Source organism: Choristoneura fumiferana, chromosome 3, assembly GCF_025370935.1.
Source record: "Choristoneura fumiferana chromosome 3, NRCan_CFum_1, whole genome shotgun sequence".
Taxonomy (NCBI): Eukaryota; Metazoa; Arthropoda; class Insecta; order Lepidoptera; family Tortricidae; genus Choristoneura; species Choristoneura fumiferana.
In genome coordinates, this window is record NC_133474.1 from 11,553,890 (window position 1) to 11,573,969 (window position 20,080).

The following is a 20,080-nucleotide window of genomic DNA, read 5'->3' on the forward strand; positions in this document are numbered from 1 at the left end:
GATGATGTTGGTTGTTTTTTAGTGATGGTGACGATGATGATGGTGATGATGATGATGATAATGATGACATAGACCCATTTTAAAATACTAGTTAACTACACTCAACACTGCCGCTCGGCCCGCGCGCTGTTTGTGACGGGTTCCAGATTTTTAATAGTAATTTCATACTTACTTCCTGGACAGTTCGAAACCCGTTACTGTCCAGGAAGTAAATTTTATACTGACTTCCTGGACACTAGCAGCTAGTCTCCAGCTCTCCAGGATGCGTTACTTCCTACGACGTTTTTGATGACGTAATGGCAACATTTCATACCATTTTTGAGAAAATGATTTTTTCTATCGGCTTTTGCCGACTCCTCGTCGATAGATTATGGGCAGACCATTAAGCGAGGCATAGGTACAGTCGACCAATTTATTGATTCTTAGGCCACTATGAACCTTGCCATAGTTAATAATTTTGGTTTTTCTATAGCAATGCTTATTAGATGACGTAAAATGCTTCGACTTTGGGCTTCTAATAGAATCTAGTTTGTAATTCCTTATTTACCGCCCTTAAGACACAATGTACTATTGTTTTAGATGCCAGTAGCGATAAATGGAGTAACAGGACCACTGGAAGTGATATCAATGGACTGGTATGCCGGTAAAGCTCCCCCGAACAGGCCTATACTTGCGATATGCTACAAGAGTGGACTTATTCTGTTGATGAAGAACTGTGTTGAAGAAGGTAAACATTTGTCATCCATCATTCTATCCAAAAAAACTTTGAAAGGCTTTATACCTACCTATTCTTTATTGCGGAACAATGTCAATTTTTTTGGAAGCTGTTGTGGCCTATGATTCAGTCAATTAAGGAATGAGAAGGAGTCAATCTCGGAATGAGAGATAATAAGCTGGAAACTCGTATACAGCTTCATTTTGGTGTCCTAAATGTTGTCTCAAAAGTCACATTCAATCTCGTGTCCGCGTCGTAAGTTATTCAAGGTCAAATGTCAAAAAAGTCAGTTTTTCGCGATTATCTCGGTTTCCATAGCTCCAGTGATGTTAACATTTATTACAAAATTGTAGAGCATAAAATTTGGAACAAATGTGTTAAATTTTTTTCGTACGTCCAACCATTTTCATTATGATCAGGACCCTGGACATCATCCAGGTAAAGAGTACTCGTGAAAACCAATCAAATGAGCCCAAACTCAACGGGGCTACGTCGTTTTGTTACCGAGATCCTGTGGTCACTTTCCGGCTCCATCATCCAGGTGAAGAGTACTTGCGAAGACAAATCAAATGAGCCCACACTCGACGGGGCTACATCGTTTTGTTACTGAGATCCCGTGCCCACCTTCCGGCTCCATCATGAGATTGATGGTGCCATAATCTTGCATTGTCACAAAATATACATAAGTGTACCAAATTTAAGCTGAATCAGACACCAGGAAGTGATTGAAAAATGGTTTGCAAATTTTGGAACATCACTTACGTATTTTCTGACATATTTACATACGTACATACGAACATTGCAAGTTAAATAAAAAAATCAAATAAATAATTTATTGTTAATGATATTTCAATGACTTAAAACTTTATACAAGGTTTTATTCACTGAGATTCACGGTTGACCTTGCATCAGTCAGTATGGCTGAGCACTGCTGGCTCTCTGCCCTCTATCTCAAAAACGGTTGGACGTACGAAAAAATTTTAACACATTTGTTCCAAATTTTATGCTCTACAATTTTGTAATAAATGTTAACATCACTGGTGCTATAGAAACCGAGATAATCGCGAAAAACTGACTTTTTTGACATTTGACCTTGAATAACTTACGACGCGAACACGAGATTAAGTGTGACTTTTGAAACAACATTTAGGACACAAAAATGAAGCTGTAAACAAGTTTCCAGCTTATTATCTCTCATTCCGAAGTGAATCTCTTCATATGACTGCATTACTAGTCGTTTGGCCTATGTACCTATGGCCTCTCAAGCGGAAATTCGTGAGTTCAAATCCGGGCTCGAACTTCTGAATATTTTCAAAATTAATGTGTAAAATAATATTATAAAATTACCATGAGCTTTACGGCGAAGGCACACATCGTGAGGAAACTGGCACAAACGTATAATACGCAGCAATTCAATGGTGTGTGTGAAGTTCCCAATCCACATTGGGCCCGCGTGGGAGCTACGACCCAAGCCCTCATTATTTTTGAGTACCTACGAGTATAGTGCCAGCAATTGAATATAAATCTTGAAATCGATCTATTGCAGATAGTATCGTGGTCGAAACCAACATGATGACGATTGATTGTCATTGGAATCACAATGGGACGGTGTTGGCTGCCGCTGGATGCACTTCAGATGCCACTAATGTAGTGCAGTTCTTCAGCGCATATGGAGAGGTAACTAAATTCTAAGTGCTGCCTTTTATTGTTTGAATGAATGTACTTAGTAATTTATTTATAACTTGTTCTAACTAGAATTACATTTTTCTTGAAGAAGACATTTTCTTTTTCTAGCACATACGAACATTACGCGTGCCAGGTGGGGCGATGAGGTCTTTAACATGGGAGAAACGTTCACTACGCCTCGCCATAGCCATAGACTCGTTCATCTACTTCGCAAACGTAAAGCCTGACCATAAATATGCGTTCTATGGAAACACCTTAGCGTACGTGTCTGGCACAGAAACCGTTACGTTTTGGGATACTGTTACGTTACAGGTACTAGTAAAAAAAAGCAACATCGGCATTCCTGCCTCGCTTTGCCAAAATTGATCAGTTTTTTTTGTAAAATAACAATAATTTATGTAGGAAATAATTAATGCATAAAAAGCAGATAAAGTTGCATTTATGTTTGTAAATATTTCAGTCATGGGTGAACCATATTCCAGATGTCATAGACATGTGTGGCACAGACGAGTACTGCGCAATCGTTACCTTGAATACTCTTATAATTTCAAACCAACAAGGAATTCAATGCGACGGTAAGTTGAAAATTAGCACCCGATAATTTATGGGAGTGAATACTTAAAACCTTTTTAATAGTTATTTATGTGGCTGGTGCATAATGAGAGGTATTAAAGTACGAGTGTGGTTTTATGAAACGAGCCGAAGGCTAGTTTCATAATAAGATCACACGAGTGTTTTAATGCCTAATTATGTATAGCCGCATACATAACTTTATCTACATGCATATCATAAGTTTTCTATAATATGTTCAGATATGGCCTGTATTTTTAAGTTAGTGTTACTGATAACTAGTTTGAAGTACCTACCAAAGCTTAAATAAAACAGATAATAAAAAACTAAAGCTTTATTTATAATAATAATTATTATCTACATGCATGTCATAAGTTTTCTACAATATGTACAGATATGCATTGTTAAAAAAAGTATTACCGATACTTTAATGTAAACATTAAGATGCACTGTACTTTAATGTGAACATTAAGATGCACCCGCAGATACCAGGTTTCTTAATAAACGCCATTTGATAGTCGTTTCTGAACATATAATAGGGAAGTTATGATATGCATGTAGATAAAACATATTAAAGTTGCAACGCAGTTGGCCGTCATTGCGAAATTTAAAGGAATGAGCTAAGTACATACTGTTTCGAAACATTTCGACCGGCACTTGTTTCAAATAGATACGGTGTCTCATAGCAGCCTATTACAATTTTTAACTCTTAACTGACTAAATTGAAAGAAGTTCATCTCATGATTCAAACCTCGTCGTTACGTTGTAGTCCAAAATTTACAATACAAAAATTATCTTAAAAATTATTTGCATTGTGGTGCACACGGCCAATTTAAGGGTTAACGCGTTGATATTTTACTTCGTTGGGCATCACACAAACACATCCAAGCTTTATTTTAAAGGAAAGCAAAGAAAAAGATTGTTGAGAAACCTTTTTTTTTATTTCAGCTAAGACGGTGACTGTACCTATGGTTTATGTGACAATCAATAGCAAAGCGACAGTTGTGGCTGCTTCTAAAGAGTCCTTTCTTATTTGGAAGTTCTCAACACCTGCTAGACCGAGTAAGGCCCTGACATTTGCAAATCGCCGGCTGACAAGCAAAACTCACTAAAATTTCTGTCAGTGCTCTTCAAAAAGTCGTATCTGTTAGTAATTTCATACTGAGATACGAGCTTTGTTGTAAGGAGGTATTTAGTACTAAGTGACTTGCTTATCACCCGACGAAATATTCTAATTGTATATGGCAAATAAGATGTCATAAAAGGAAAATTAGTCAATAGACAGTCATGGAACGTCGCTATGTCATCTATTGACTAGCAAATACCCGCCAGATTTTACGATTGGGTGACGACATATACCTATCACTGCACTTGTGTTTTTAGTTTTTTTTTTTTTAATGATTGACTGTAGCTTTGTAAACGAGTGACATACAGCACCATCAATATACAAAGTGTTAATTAAATAACTGAAAACCTCAGACACCCCAAAAATATTTTTTAATTTTAAGTAAGTTGATTGAATTTATTATTGAATATCTTCTTTATTTTAAAAGATATTGGTGTGTTTTGATAAGTCAGTAATACTACTTCATTTCTACTCGTAACTCTACACTCATGATTTGTATTTGTCAGTTGCGCTTTGACGTTTTTAGAAGAAACATTAGAAAATCACACAGTGACAGCAAACCGGCCAGTATTAAAGCGCCTGCTGCCGCCTGTTGCCGTCGTAACTTTTAGACTGGGCACAGTAAAAAAGGGATTTAAAAACACAAACACAACCTAATTTAAAACATAGTGTAATCGATTCTAGTCTCGATTCTAAACAAACTACTTTCTGGTTTTCAGTTATTTACACCTTGTATATATAATGGAATAATATAATTTTCAGGGAGCACTGAGCATCTGTTTCGTGCCGATGGATCTCCTGTCATGTCGGGAGACGTCAGTTTCCAGGATGATACAATATGCTGCATCACGTGCTCCGACAGTCATTTGTTGATCGGAAGGGATTCTGGAACAATATTGTTTTTCTCACTAGTCAATTTCAAAAAAATCACTTCAATTAATATGAATTCGAGACCGTACAAGTTGGGATTGAATTCTAACTCCAGGTAAACGTTTATGATCTTTGGGTGGTTTCAGACTAGCGATTTATCTGCGCGTAAACGGTCGTTTTTGTGATTAAAATGAATGTGCATCGCGTATTCCTGCGTGTTCAACGCTCGAAGAAAACAAACCGCATTTATACGCACTTACATGCGCTTCCACAAAACTTATACGTGCAAATAAAACACGGGAAATTATTAATTGCACATCAAATAAATAATTGCCTATCAATTAATTCTCATCTTTTATATACTTTTATACCTACATCAATTTAATTATTTCAATACAAATAAACTAAATGTTTAGCAAAACTAGTACTGCAGATAATTCGAAAATATGCATCAATCCACAAGATACAAAAATTGTAATCACATCAAAAATACAGACTGCACAGCAAAAAATACTGACTGCTCAGCAAATTAATTAGATCGTGCGAAGATGATACTCATTCTCATTAATAAAAATGCTGAAAATAAATTTATAGGTATACATGTTATGTTGTACGTAATCAATAATAAGTTAATATGTCAAATAAAATGCTGTTTCATTTATGTAAACTGCTGTGCGTTATATGAAAATAGAAGCTAGAATTAAATAAAAAAGAGTTACAAGGTATGATGGTGCGTTATTCATTATTAGCTGTGCAATAATAAAAATGCTGTACTTTAAGATAAATAGCGGTACGCCACGAATATAAGTTGCGGTTTATTACGTAATATTTTGAGTGGAGTATTTTGCTGTGCAATCAATAACTTTGATGTGAATTCGGATTTTTTTGGATAAAAAAAGGTCTTTTTTTGATGTGCGTTTAAATACTACCCATATAACACTAGTCTGAAACCACCCTTAATTTATGAGTAAAGGCGGAAATACATCAACTTCAACTAAAAAATGCATCATGGAACCTTGTCTTAAGGGTCTGCTCAGTGCTCTTTTGGTACTGTGAAAAGAATATTTGATGAATTAGCTGTTAAACTTCCGGGAATAACATATAAAATAATTCATGACATTTTAGTAAATTTTACGTTATCGACCAACCTGGCTCGCTGTACCTGCTCGATACGGACATGGCCAACAATATAAGCGTGGGACAGGCGTTACGAAAGGATGTTTGGAGCGCCTTGTGGGCGAGCGACAACCCTCAAATGCTGGCGGTGGCTGAAAAAGCTCGCCTTTATGTCATGCGAGACACTGAACCGGAGGAGCCTCTCACAATGCAGGGGTATTTGTGCACGTTTAAAGTAAGTGCATAAAATGAGTAAGTTATTGAAAAAAACTACTGTCGGTTTTTTATAGTTTATTTATGTAGTTTTTAGGTTTCCGTACCCAAAGGGTGCCAACGGGACCCTATTACTGAGACTCCGCTGTCTGTCTGTGTCCGTCTGTCTGTCACAGGGCTCTATCTCTTAAGCCGTAAAAGTTAGACACTTGAAATTGTCACAGATTATGTATTACAGTGGCCACTATAACAACAGATACTAAAAATAAAATAAAGTTGCAAATTAAAGGGGGTCGTCATACAAGAAACGTGTTTTTTTCATCAAGGTGACCGCCCCTATGTCGCTTGATTGACCTTTAAGTTTACGAATTTGATGATGTTTTATAAAAGCTTCGATAATATAATATAGTATCTGTCTGATTGTGTGGTTTATTCGTTTTTGTGCAAAATCAATGAAGCAATTTATGAACCACAAACCTCAATGCAATGCAGCCAACTTTGATAAAGCACTCGCCAAATTCGCACCGTCACTAATCACTATGTTTACCAATTGTTTTTTTTTTACACAAAAAAAAACGTACCTACTAAGTATTTAACACTATTTACAAGGTTTATAATACAGTTTAAAATGTATTCACACTAGTCGAGCTTCTTATTATTTAATTACACAACATACGAATTCCGCCGAATTTCCCGCGAATGAACCGTGCTGACAGCCATTTTTTTTGAGTCGCGTGCGGCGCGGTGGCAATGGTTTTCAGACACAATCAGCCAGAACCAAAGAGGATTGTTTTTTTATTCGAAATACTTGCACAAGTGCTTACATTTCGGCGATATTTTTAGACGCTTTTCTTTAGCTTGCCCTGTTTGTTTATTTATTTATTTATATATTGTTTGTTTGGGTCAAATCTTGGAAGCTAAATTTGACCCACTTAAAGTGGTCCGATCGACTTGAAACTTGGCATACTTATATAAACTTAGTGATAATGATAAGACAATAATCTGGTAGTGACATCTTGGTGGTCCTGCCAGGATCGTCTCTGCAGGAGGGAACTCCTCAATAATTAATAGTACCGACTTTAAATTTGGCACAGATATGTAGTTTAGATGACTATGCAAGTACAGTCAACAAAAAGAACATTCGGCAAAAAAAAGCTTATATTAAAAATTTTTTTTTTAACAAAAACTTATTAGAAGCCACGTAACTATGTTTGCTCGGGTGGAATCATTCAACTTAAATTTGAAATGGATATCTTCAACCGATTGAGCTGAAATTTTACACGCATGTATAAATCCGATGACAATGCAATATTATTATGACATGGAGTTGATCTGATGATATAGCGGGTGACCATAGGAACTCTGTGATAAACGACACGACCGCATCGAGTTTGGACTCGTTTGATTCGTCTTGACGAGTACTTCAGTAACCAGGGGCATAAAGTACAGTTAGCAAAGAAAAACTTTTACTGAACTGTTTACGGAACCCTTCATGTACGAGTCCGACTCGCACTTGACCAATTTTTTATAGATTGTTTAAGTTGACAAAGACATCGCATGCACTACCCGTTTAGGTTTAGCGTTTATTAGTACTGTCGGAATGAAACGACATTAAATTAAAGTGTCATGATAACTTCTTTGTTTTAGGAACTAGAAATAACTACAGCGTTATTGGACGGCATCACTGACAAATGTACGCCGCAGCACATAGTGCGGGTGGAAGTCAAGTCGTTAAGGGACACGCGACAACTCATAGAAAAAGTTGGCCTGAAGGAAGCAGAGAACTTTATAAAGGACAATCCACACCCACAGCTATGGTATTTTTTTTGTTTAGTTAAAGAAAAAGTTGTCATGTGTTATTCTAAATCTCCAGCTATCTACATACCAAATTTAATCTAATTTATTTCATGTACAATCGAGTTCATAAACTTGTGAGCAAAAAATTTGATCTAAAATATCTGAAAACGCTTCTACGCCGTTAACAATAGAGTCGTGCTCAGATATTTTTGATCAAATTTTTGCTCACATGTTTAAATGATCACTTGTACGATCGATTGTACATGAAATAAATTTGATTTGGTATGTAGATAGCTGGAGATTTAGAATAACACATAGGCAACTTTTTATCCCGATATTCCCACGGGATCCGAATGAAATCTCAAACTTTCAACTGCTGTAATTAAAGAGCAGTGCGCTGGTGTTCTTTATGCAACGTTCTGCTGAATCTGTAAACCTAAGCCAAAAATGGTGGATAGAAAAAATCTTTTCAATAAAAACTTTTTAGGTTGCTGTTAGCGGAAGCTGCATTAAAAAACTTTGAGAGCGATGCTGCATTAGAAACCGCAGAGGCCGCCTTCGTCAGGCGTAACGATTACGCCGGCATCAGATTCGTGTCGCGACTGAACGCGCTGCACTCGACCGCGCTTAAAAAGGCAGAAATACTCGCCTACTTCAAAGATTTCGACGCAGCTGAAAAGATATATCATGATGAAGATAGACGGTTGGTGTAATATTGTTTTAGCATTTTTTAACCCATTGAACAAAATTTGTACAATCTCTTCATAGTGGTCGGTTAAGGATGAACTTCATGGCGACTTTCATGGGAAAATAGTGTAGTGGGTTCCCCTTTGGCTTCCACATCGAAGTGCTAGAGTCCGGAGTTCAAAGTTAGCACTGAGTTTAAGTTATATTAACTGATATTTGTTGACGCACTTTTAGATGTCTTCAGGAATGAATCACATGCACGTTCCGTAGCAGTATTTTTTTCGAATTCTGCGATCACTTATTTTCTGTCGCCCAGTGACTTGGCGATAGCGCTTCGAAAGCGGCTTGGCCACTGGTTCCGCGTTGTAGAGCTGCTGAAACAATCTGCGAGTACGACGGACGCGCAAGTCAAGCAGGCTTACAGTAACATCGGGGACTACTACATTGACCGGCAGAACTGGTAAGAAGTGTTTACTAACGTTAAACATACATTTTTTGTGTTCGCTATTTTTTTTTCTTACTGTTTACACTTTACCTTGTTAGGCACTAATCTTTTTCTTTTTTTCTAATTCATTATTGAGTTTAAACGTAAGAAGCGCGACCGCCCGTCCTCACGGGACCAGTCTGGAAACCAGCGCCGGGCAGCCAACCCAGCAAATGCTGACACTGGGGACCCATTGTCCCAATTTTTTGTATCTCCAACTGACATAGTTTTCTATCAGTGTTACTCGTATCACAATCTCACGCTTGTTTCCCTTTGCAATAGGCGGAGACCATGAAACACCATTTGCTCCTAGTCGGACACTACGCATGCTCGTTTTTTTGCCCAATACTAAGACTTTACTGTTTTTTTTTTTAAATACGGCATTTTTAAAAGCGCACATTTCATACCAAAGTTACGCCATTATCAAGCAAATTAACGTAACATTTAACACGGATATTTTTTCTTTCATTTCTACAAATGTACCGCCGAAATGTAATAGTGTTTTATTGACAGGACCGGAGCTCTTGAATACTATACTATGTCGAATAATACGGAGGGCCTGAAGAAATGCTACATGGCGTTAGAGGACAACGAAGCTTTGTCTAAACTCTTCACTGGGTCTCCGAGACTTCCTAAGGTTAAACTTTCTTTCAATCCTTTACCAGAGCTGCACAGCATACTGTTTGATGTGTGTAGATGTCTATCTATTCTTCGATTGTTATACTGGTCGCTAAACCAGGTTACGAATCCACCAAAAAATTCTTAACGCATTCACTGCCACCGACGCACATATGCGTTTTCGGAACTTCGCCCAGTGCCGTTGTCATAATTAGTCATACATTTTGAACGCACACGTGCGTCGGTGGCACCAGTGGAAGTCAGGTGGCAGTGAATGCGTTAACCTTTTTCCGAGCCCCGCCGATTTACATACACTGAAAAAAAGGATAGCTGAACTAGCTAGGCTACTTGACGTTTAGCCAAAATTTACTAATTAGGAACCAAAAATATGCTAATATTGCAAAACTGATTTTGTAAGACATAACCTAACTTTTAGCTACTAGTAGGCCTTAGTTTTGTAGTCACTCAAGTTATGTTACAAGCAACATTTTTTTTGCTCGTAAAGTTGGTGTTTATGCTGGATCTAGGCGACATAAAATGACTTTTTATGCTCTAGTGCATAAAGTAAAATCTTCGTCTAAGACCTAGATAATCAGGTGTCAACAGCCACAAACAAAAAATACTTATCTACATATATTTTTAATAATTTTTAATTTGTATAAAACTAAAAATCAATCAAATAAATCAATAAAACTAAAAAATAAATAATTAGATAACAAATCATGAAAAATAAAAGGTAGGTATTTACTTACATAGTAAGTGAACAATTCACAACATTTCAATTTTAAATAATTACTAAAGTACCGACAACCATTTAGAGCTTTATGTTTAAGTATTCCATTCCATATTTTTTTATTTTTTTTTATTACTTATTTAACGAAATATTCACAAAAATCTTCAAAAAATCCAAAGTGAGGCATTGTCATAGTATTTACCTTTGCCCATCTAATTATTATGAATAAAAATGCCAAATGTCAAAAAGGTGTCAATGTCAAAAAATATCGGTGTCATTCAAATATCAGTAGGGCTACTACGAAACTCGGAACTCGAAGTTCGTGTCGTGCGGTCCCTCTCGCTCTCGTATTAAATAGTGTAAGTGTTAGAGGGACGACCACACGACACGAACTTCGAGTTTCGTAGTAGCCCTGCAGTGTTGTGTTGTTAGCCGAGGTGTGGCCGAGGTTGTTCGTTTTGTATTGAAAAAGCATTGTTATATTTAATAAATTGATTTGCCATGAAAGTTTCGGACGGTTATGCCATGGCAGACAGCCGCAACCTTCCCAAGGTGGACTATATGATGTTGTTGCAATACATGCGTGAAAACGACTCCTTTAACGTTGCCGAGATCCGGGGAGCTAAGGTTTTATTGTCATCAAGGGATGCTTACGTCGAAACTTCTGTAGGCTATGTGGAAGTGAAACGAGAGAATGCTGTGTGCTTTATCAAGGGCAGAGTAACTCCTGAGCACCGAGTTCGTACTAAAATGTACTCAGTTGTCGCAAGCATTAACGAGGCAGAAGAAACAATATTGGATGTGAAATGTGAAGATTGTGCTGCAAGTCAGGGTGGATGCAAACATTCAATTTGTTTTATCATGTGGCTTATTAAGCGGACTGAAGAGCCTTCAGTCACATCTGTGCGCTGCTATTGGATCCAGCCAAAACTCTCGGCGGCAGTGACTCAAGATAAATGTATTTTAGCCAAAGAAATGGGAAAACGTTTGCCAGCAACAACCAATCTTCCTAATTCTCTTAAAAAAGCTGCATTTTTACAAGAATGTCGGAAAAGAAATATGCAAGATTCTTTGTTTTCTGACTATAACAATACAGTAATAACATTGGATAGTTTCAGAGTTTTCAAGCTTTTACTGGATTACTATACAACTAGTTCATCCCAAGATGAGTTAACAGATTACACAAAATTGAAAATCTTTGTCGAAAATAAATTAACTAAAGAGGTAATTGATGAAATTGAAAACCAAACACGCAGCCAAGCTCACAGTCAGCTGTGGCATATTTTAAGGCAGGGGCGAGTTACTGCATCAAAGATTTATGAATGCACAAAGTGCAGCACTGATGGAGCATTAGTTAAATCCATTCTTGGAGGTTATAAGATTCCTGAAACAAAGGCTATCAAAAGAGGAAAACGTTTGGAAAAAGAAGTGGTGAATGAAATAATGAAAAAAATGAATATTGAAATAATTCAATGTGGATTTAAATTAATCACACCTTTTGTAGGGGCATCACCAGATGGATTATGTGTAGAACATGGCTTCACCGTAGAAATCAAATGCCCTAGTAGTAATAAAACTATGGAAAGCTATGTTAAAGATAGTGTGATATCGGCTAAATGTAATGCCCAAATACAGCTGCAAATGTTGGCGATGAACATGAAAAAAGCTTTATTATGTATAGCTGATCCAGACTTCGAAAGAAATAAATCCTACCATGAACACTGGGTGTACTATGACAGATTGTTTGCAGAAAAGTTAGTGAAAGAAGGTGAAATGTTTTGGGAGAAATTTATTTTTAGGAAAATGTTAGATATTGTACATTATGATAAATAAAAGTCAATGAATCGTATTGTGTCTCTTTTATTAGTTATACCATTTATAGTAACACACAGTTATCAAAAATTATACAAATATAACATACAGTTTTCTTGAATATTGTACACTTTGATAAATAAAAACCAAAATTAATAATTATTCACTGTGATTTTGGCCTAAATTGGCCTTCCAATGCCTAATACTTCCTTATGACAGGCGACTGTAAATTTATAAGTCCACAAGCAACTACCACTGCATCATCTAGTATGTTTAATAATTTATTATTTACAACAGCATGTGGCTTCAACATTTTAATAAGTCTTACCCTCCTGATAACCCTTTCTATATGTATGCGTAAACTAGCTAAAATTTTACTATCAATCACCTCTGCTTTTGTCATTTTTGTGCCTTTGAGTACACTAGGCGGGCGCAGAACTTTTACAGATTTCTTAACTAAATGTGATTCTAAATGCTTGAAACCCCTGTCTGCTAGTATAGTAGCATTAGCTGGTATTATCTCTAAATATCCACTTTGTTCAACTAAATACATGTCACTAATACGTCCTCCATAACCTTCGGACACGAAATTTATAAAACCATCTGGGGTAGCACTTATCAAATACTTTATGGTATTACAATTCTTGTATTGGGACCATGTAAGGGCCTGGTCTACAGGTTTTTTAGGCTTTTCTATTTCTATCTCGAAGCAATCTATTATTGCCTGAACATTTGCATACTCTTTGCTTGTAGTAAAAGCAGTAGGAAGGTTCCTCTTAATGTTCAGGGCTGTTGGCCAATATATTACTTGTCTAAAAAATAAACTCAGTGCTTTCAAAGATTTGTTAAATATTCTCCACAATGTAGTTAATGAAATTTCAAAAAGGTCTTTTATTTTGGCGAATGTTTCATTATTTTTTAACTTATAAAATGTTATTATAATATGTAAAGAAGGTATCTTTAATTCTTTTGCAATATATTGAATAATCCAATAATATTGTTTAGGAACACCAATATATGAAAATGGTTTTTTTTCTATTAAACTTAACATAAAAGACCTGCCAGCTAAACTTTTTTGTATTGGTAAGTTACTAGAACTTTCATTTTCAGAAAATTCTGTTGTACTTCCAACTGTCGATGGATCATGTCCCTCTGATGACTCTTCTTCAAATGAATGTAAAAGTTTCCTTTTTCTGAAAATCCTTGCACCAACCAAGCGATTGACCATAGTGGGTTTTACTTGGATAGATTTATGAGAACAGCCAGGAATGCACAGCACACCTTTTTCTTGCACATTTGGTACAGGATCTACATTAACTGTCTACATTAACTGTAGATGGATGTTGATGGCAGAAGACGAGGATCTACATTAACTGTCGATGTGGATGTTGATGGCAGAAGACGTGGGTCTTTATTTATGTTCATTAAATAATTTGGGACTTGGGGATTCAGTCGGGGTCTATTGGTTTTTTGGTCCATCCAATCTTGGTAGTTTAGTAATGCTTCTTCCAGCTAGAATAAAATGAGAACAATTCATTAGTAATCGTCAAAAAACAGGCAAATCAAGGAAAACAAAGAGATGCACCGGGTACCCGGCTAGGATCCGGTACCCGGCAGTTTCGGCACTTTTTCAGGATCCGGCCAGATACCGGATAATGATGCCGGATAACATGTAATAATAAAAAAAAAGAAACCAACTGTTTTCATAGGAAAATGGTTATTGCGCTTTTATTTAAATCAACTTATAATTTTAACAGATTTTAGTATTAGATCAAGTTGTTTCATCATCCCAGCCTATATACGTCCCACTGCAGGGCACAGGCCTCCCCTCAGAATGAGAGGGCTTGGGCCATAGTTCCCACGCGGCCCAGTGCGGATTGGGAACTTCACACACACCATTGAATTGCTTCGCAGGTTTGTGCAGGTTTCCTCACGATGTTTTCCTTCACCGCAAAGCTCGTGGTAAATTTCAAATGTAACTCCGCACATGAATTTCGAAAAACTCAGAGGTGCGAGCCGGGGTTTGAACCCACAACCCTCTGCTTGAGAGGCGATGGGTCAAACCACTAGGCCACGACTTTCTCATTTATTAATCATTATTATAGTAACTAGTCATTGAGATATTTAAGTACTAATTTTTAAAATTTTTAATGTTGTGAATCAATAATCAAACTTTAAATTCGACAGATTGTGATGTAAAAACAAATCACACTGAGAGTGTCACTCTCTGCCTCACCCCACACAGCTTCGCCCTTCCGAGCGGTGGATATGGAAGGTATTTTAATGCCGGGTAATTTTGCCGGTTACCCGGCAGATTCGGCAAAAATTATGCCGGGTACTCGTTACCCATTACCCAGCAAACCAGGATCCGGCCCATCTCTAGAAAACAATCTTGTTCTACGATTAAAATACATAGGTTATATTGTAGATAAGTAGATACTTACTTACATTCAAATGATCTTCGCAAATGTAAAGACTACCAGTTTTTGGTACGTTTGTTTTATTTACAGCAGCACACCATTGTACTCTCGAAGACCTCGGCACGTGGAAAAATGTTTTTTACGATTCTTTATAACTGTATTTTTGCAGGTGGGAACGAAGCAAGTAACGAGGGGATCTAACTTACGAACTCGTTTATTCATTTTTATTGTCAATTATTTCCAATTCAGTCCAGAAAAATGCGAAAAATTAAAATACAATAAAAACCAACATCAAATCACAGCCACAAACCATTACTCAAACCAAACCAAACAAACGTCAATCAAAATTCAAAAACAACGTCAAAATGACAACCCGTAGCTTGTTTTTTTTTCATGGCCCAGGCAATGACAATGTGTAGATTCAGCCTTACAAGCGTTTTTGAATTTTTCGAGATTCAAAATTATTTTTGACTAACTTGGAATACGAATTTCACGAAAAGAAAAAATATGGGTCTCCTAGTTTTCAAACTACTATTTATTGAGCATAAAAAACACCAGGCAAAAAAAATTGAAATAGTAAGTGTCAATTGTTTCCATTGTTGCTATTTCATTTCCTCGCAATCTAAGCAGTGTGTAAAACTGAGCATTAAACCTATTTTCACCTCGACGTGTCTATCGACCCTCGCCGTACCGGCTCGGGTGGCTATATATGAACGTCTTGGGTAAAATGGCTCGTTTTATGCTAATCTACTATTGTTACTGTTAGCAAATCTTTTTTTTTTTCAGTGTACGGTCTACAAAATTAATCATAGTTTTGTATCGTTTACTTGTGAAGTACTCGTGTTTATTTAAAAGTGAAAGGTTTTTTTAACGAATTCAATTGATGTTGTATAACATTGTAAAGGAAGTAAGGTCGAAATTTGTGTAGATTTGTGGTCGTATTTACGCATTTTTGTCTGAAAGAGAGTTCAACAAAGGCATTTTGTGACCTCACCTGACAGCTTCAGGAAGACGTTTTTTTTAATGTAGTTTAACCAAAAGGTGTATTATGTTCAACAGGAGCAAACCATAAAAGCGAGTGTGGATGAAATAAGCGACACCAGTATTGAAACACCGTCAATACAAGGCATTATCCAGTTAAAAGAGACAGGCAGGATGCTGCAGGCAGCGGCTATGGCTTTTCAGGTTCGTATCTGTGGCGCCTACAAATACCTATTATTCTGAGCCTTTTGCGACGAAATGTTGACCAAAAGTGCCCCCTCAACGCTTCCACTACTCCTGCCTCCTATACCTATCACAAAAATTACAAGTGCTGCAACTCAACATGATTGTGACTTTTTTGTATGAGAAAGTTAATTAGATTTGTAGCCGACGCAAGCGCAATGGTTCAGCATACCGCGCTAGGGCGGGTTGCTGTGACCGATAAAAATGGTCTAGCCGGAAGACCAGCGCGGACTCCATCCCACGAGGGACGTTTTCGTGCAAAAGATACGATTATGTAAACTTTAATATTATTTGTTGTTTTATATTTTATTTTACCCGGTGGTAATCTCCAAGAAGTTTGGACTTTATTTTATAGCATTTTGTATTAACACTGTTTTTGTAATATGTGGGTGTCGAATAAACATTTTCATTGCAACACTTGTACTTTTTCTGGTACAGGGGGCTGGTCTACTGCAATGATTGACCGGTCTGCCAAGAAGAATTTGTGTAGAGTAGCGTAAAAATATTAGATAAACAACCCGGACACTAGGTACTTTAACGCGGCGAGCAATGTCGAATGAGAATGGCGAGTGATGAAAATTTAGACAACCTCGAATCGAGGTGCTACGAAGCCACAACACAGTCATCGTTTCGTTATGGGACCACAATCGGTGGTTACCTTGGCTTATAACTCTTCATATGGCGAACGTGCTCAGCCCAAAAGTGTTCATAAAACATTTTTTTATGGTTAAATGCCTAATTATTATCGAAAATACAAACTGAGACATGGATGCACAGAAAAACCAGAAAAAGAGACCAGCGCTGGGAATCGAACCCAGGTCCTCAGCAATCCGTGCTGCGTGCTATAACCCCTACACCACCGCTGGACAGGAATTTAGACACGAATTTTTCCTATGCATACATATCTCAGGTTACTTATTTCTACTACGCTACTTATGCAGCAGCACTAGCGACATCTATGTTTCGCTCTCATCGAGAGACGTCAACAATCTTTCGGAACCAACCGCTCACCCAGACAAGAGATGTCGCTACTAAGCAATCAAATCATGATTGGTTATTTGGAGTCTTTTTGTATTTTTTATTTCAACACCAAATTTGTTACTTTTACGGGTATCCCGTGAAACCATATCGAAAATACAAACTGAGACATGGATGCACAGAAAAACCAGAAAAAGAGACCAGCGCTGGGAATCGAACCCAGGAACGTAGTAGAAATAAGCAACCTGAGATATGTATGCATAGGAAAAATTCGTGTCTAAATTCCTGTCCAGCGGTGGTGTAGGGGTTATAGCACGCAGCACGGATTGCTGAGGACCTGGGTTCGATTCCCAGCGCTGGTCTCTTTTTCTGGTTTTTCTGTGCATCCATGTCTCAGTTTGTATTTTCGATATGGTTTCACGGGATACCCGTAAAAGTAACAAATTTAGAGTTGAAATAAAAAAATACAAAAAGACTCCAAATAACCAATCATGGCCTAATTATTAGTTTTTAAATAGGTTTTCAGATTCTATGTTCAACTTAAAGGACACTGTCGAATTAATCTTAAACCCAATGCTTATTTATTAAAAAATATGTACGTACCTACATAAATTGGTTGTACAATTTTCAGCTCGCTAACATTGAGGCGTCACAAAAAGCATCCCCGTCGCGAATAAAGAAGCTTTACGTTTTAGCAGGGCACATGTATACACAGAATTCCGTTGGTAAGTAAATATTAGGTAATATTATGTTTATGTATTATTGTACTGTACATAAGGTATACTCGTACCTTTTTCGTCGCGTAGTTATTGATTGAAATTAACACTTTAACTGTCCGTGCATTACATGTAATGCACCGGCAAACTAGCTCTGCCACGTCTACGTGACGTCAGAAATGGATGATTCTGTATATTTGTGCATTACGTGTAATGCACGGACGTATCACCCCATGACAGTGGCGAAAGGGAGGGGCAGTGAAAGTGTTCACTGTACAATCCATAATTATATTCCATTATAATTTAGAAACTACCTTGTTTAAATTCATTAGAAATAATTCAGTTTCCTCTTCTCGTTAATATTTCGTATGGAACCCTAAAGAGGTCCTCAGGTTGCGCAAAGTTATGGCCGAGTTTTAGGGCCTTATCACTTGCGAGTTACGAGCGTGTTTACTATACACGTATCAGTCGCGGCGAGCTCGTTGCGTGATCGCCTTCATACAAAATACGCTCGCTACTCGCAAATGTGATAAGGGCCTTAGTTTAGGTCACGTCCGTAGAGGGAGCAAAGGGGCGCGAGGCGGTGCGGTGCTACAGACTGGGCCTGGCGCAGCACTGGCTGGAAATGGCGGCGGAGCGCGCGCACGCGCAGCCGCTACGTCCCGACGCGGCGCTGCGGGCCGCCGCGCGTCTATATACCGTCGCAGACGACCTGCATCCCGCACAGCACGAACAGGTTTAGTTGGGTTCTCAGATGTCCACACCCCTTTGTTTGCACTGCGAAATACTGGGAGCGGACAAGTGGGATAGGTCATTAATTCGAGTGTTTATTTTATTTACGTAGGCACATTTTTGTTGACATGCTAGATTCTGTTACAGTTTCCAGGTTAGTTAGTAAAATACAGGACGTCTAAAAAATAATCTAAAATGTCATCAAATTCTACAACCCATTCATAAAAAAATGACCACGAAAATTGAGGCGGTTGTGACGCTCGAATAATGACCCGATAAAAATTCCAGTACTCTGCGCTAATCACGAAATAGAAAAAACAAAGAGGAGGTGGCAATAGTTATTTGTGCAACAAGAGAGCAAAGTTGTTTTTGCTGCGAGTGTTGATTTTAAATCCCGAGTAAGCGAGGGAGTTGATAATTGAATCACGAGCGTAGCGAGTGATTCTAATTTAGAATCCTGAGTGCAGCGAGGGATTCAAACACACGAGATGCAAAAAAACATACAACTTTTCTCCTCAGCAGCGAGAACATAATTTCGAAGTTGGAATAAAACCACATACACACAACAAATAAACAATATAAAAAATATATATAAATAATCCGATTATTAAGAAACATATAAGTAAAATAATCACATTTAAAACCCTTTACTCAAAAATGATACGTACAGTCGCCATTACATCTTTAAAAATCGGTCAAGTGCGAGCGGGAGCGACTCGCGCATGAAGGGTTCCGCACCTCCGAACAATGTTTTTAAAACAAATGGTTCAGTAATATTTTTTTGTAAAAAAAATCTTTTTTGTTGGCGGTACTTTTTGCCCCTGGTTACCAAAGTAGGTCGTCGTCAAGATGAATCAAATGAGACCAAAATCGATGCGGTCGTGTCGTTTTATTACAGAGTTCCTATGGCCAACATCTAACTTCATCATCAGATCAGCTCTACGTAGTAATAATATTGCATTGTCATCGGATTTATACATGCATGCAAAATTTCAGCTCAATCGGTTGAAGATATCCACTTCAAATTTAAGTTGAAATATTTAATATTTTATTAAAATTATTGAATTACACCTGAACAAACATAATAAGTTACATTACAAGTTAATAAAAACATATCACCAAAATGTAAGCACTAGGTGCAAGTATTTTGAATAAAGAACAATTTTAAATTCTCATCCTCTTTGGTTGTCGCCCTGTCCGAGGCTGAATAGCGCTTTAGACTCTTGCCATGCGCCGAAAAAAAAAAGTGGCTGAACGCGGCAATTCGGCCGAACGGCGCGTACTTATTATGAATTAGTGAATAAATCTTAACCTGATTTTAAATTCTGACCTTGTAAATAAATAGTGTTAGTTAGTATGAATTATAACGGACATTTTTTAGTGTAAAAAACATTAAATACAGCGGCTGTGAGTGCTTTATTGAAGTTGGCTTTTGTGAAGTGTGTGTCGGAGGTTTGTGGATCATAAATTGTTATTTAGTCTTAATGCTGCACAAAAAACTAAACCACTGTCTTAGAAACGATTATTATAATTATCGAAGGTTTTATAAAATAGCACTAATAAAATCGCAAATTAATAAGTAG

The 20,080-nt window shown here is 37.3% G+C and overlaps 1 protein-coding gene across 1 annotated transcript in view; it reads left to right on the forward strand.

The window, feature by feature from the left end:
- Oseg4 (intraflagellar transport protein Oseg4) overlaps window positions 1-20,080 on the forward strand; it is a 29,725-nt gene that overhangs the window by 3,877 nt on the left and 5,768 nt on the right. The window contains exons 6-19 of the mRNA XM_074085629.1: window positions 580-727; window positions 2,262-2,392; window positions 2,510-2,713; window positions 2,862-2,976; window positions 3,920-4,033; window positions 4,860-5,082; window positions 6,093-6,318; window positions 7,944-8,113; window positions 8,581-8,796; window positions 9,097-9,240; window positions 9,778-9,901; window positions 15,907-16,032; window positions 17,681-17,774; window positions 18,326-18,501. Coding sequence (XP_073941730.1) covers window positions 580-727; window positions 2,262-2,392; window positions 2,510-2,713; window positions 2,862-2,976; window positions 3,920-4,033; window positions 4,860-5,082; window positions 6,093-6,318; window positions 7,944-8,113; window positions 8,581-8,796; window positions 9,097-9,240; window positions 9,778-9,901; window positions 15,907-16,032; window positions 17,681-17,774; window positions 18,326-18,501 — 2,211 coding nt within the window. The remainder of the gene's footprint in view (window positions 1-579; window positions 728-2,261; window positions 2,393-2,509; window positions 2,714-2,861; window positions 2,977-3,919; window positions 4,034-4,859; window positions 5,083-6,092; window positions 6,319-7,943; window positions 8,114-8,580; window positions 8,797-9,096; window positions 9,241-9,777; window positions 9,902-15,906; window positions 16,033-17,680; window positions 17,775-18,325; window positions 18,502-20,080) is intronic.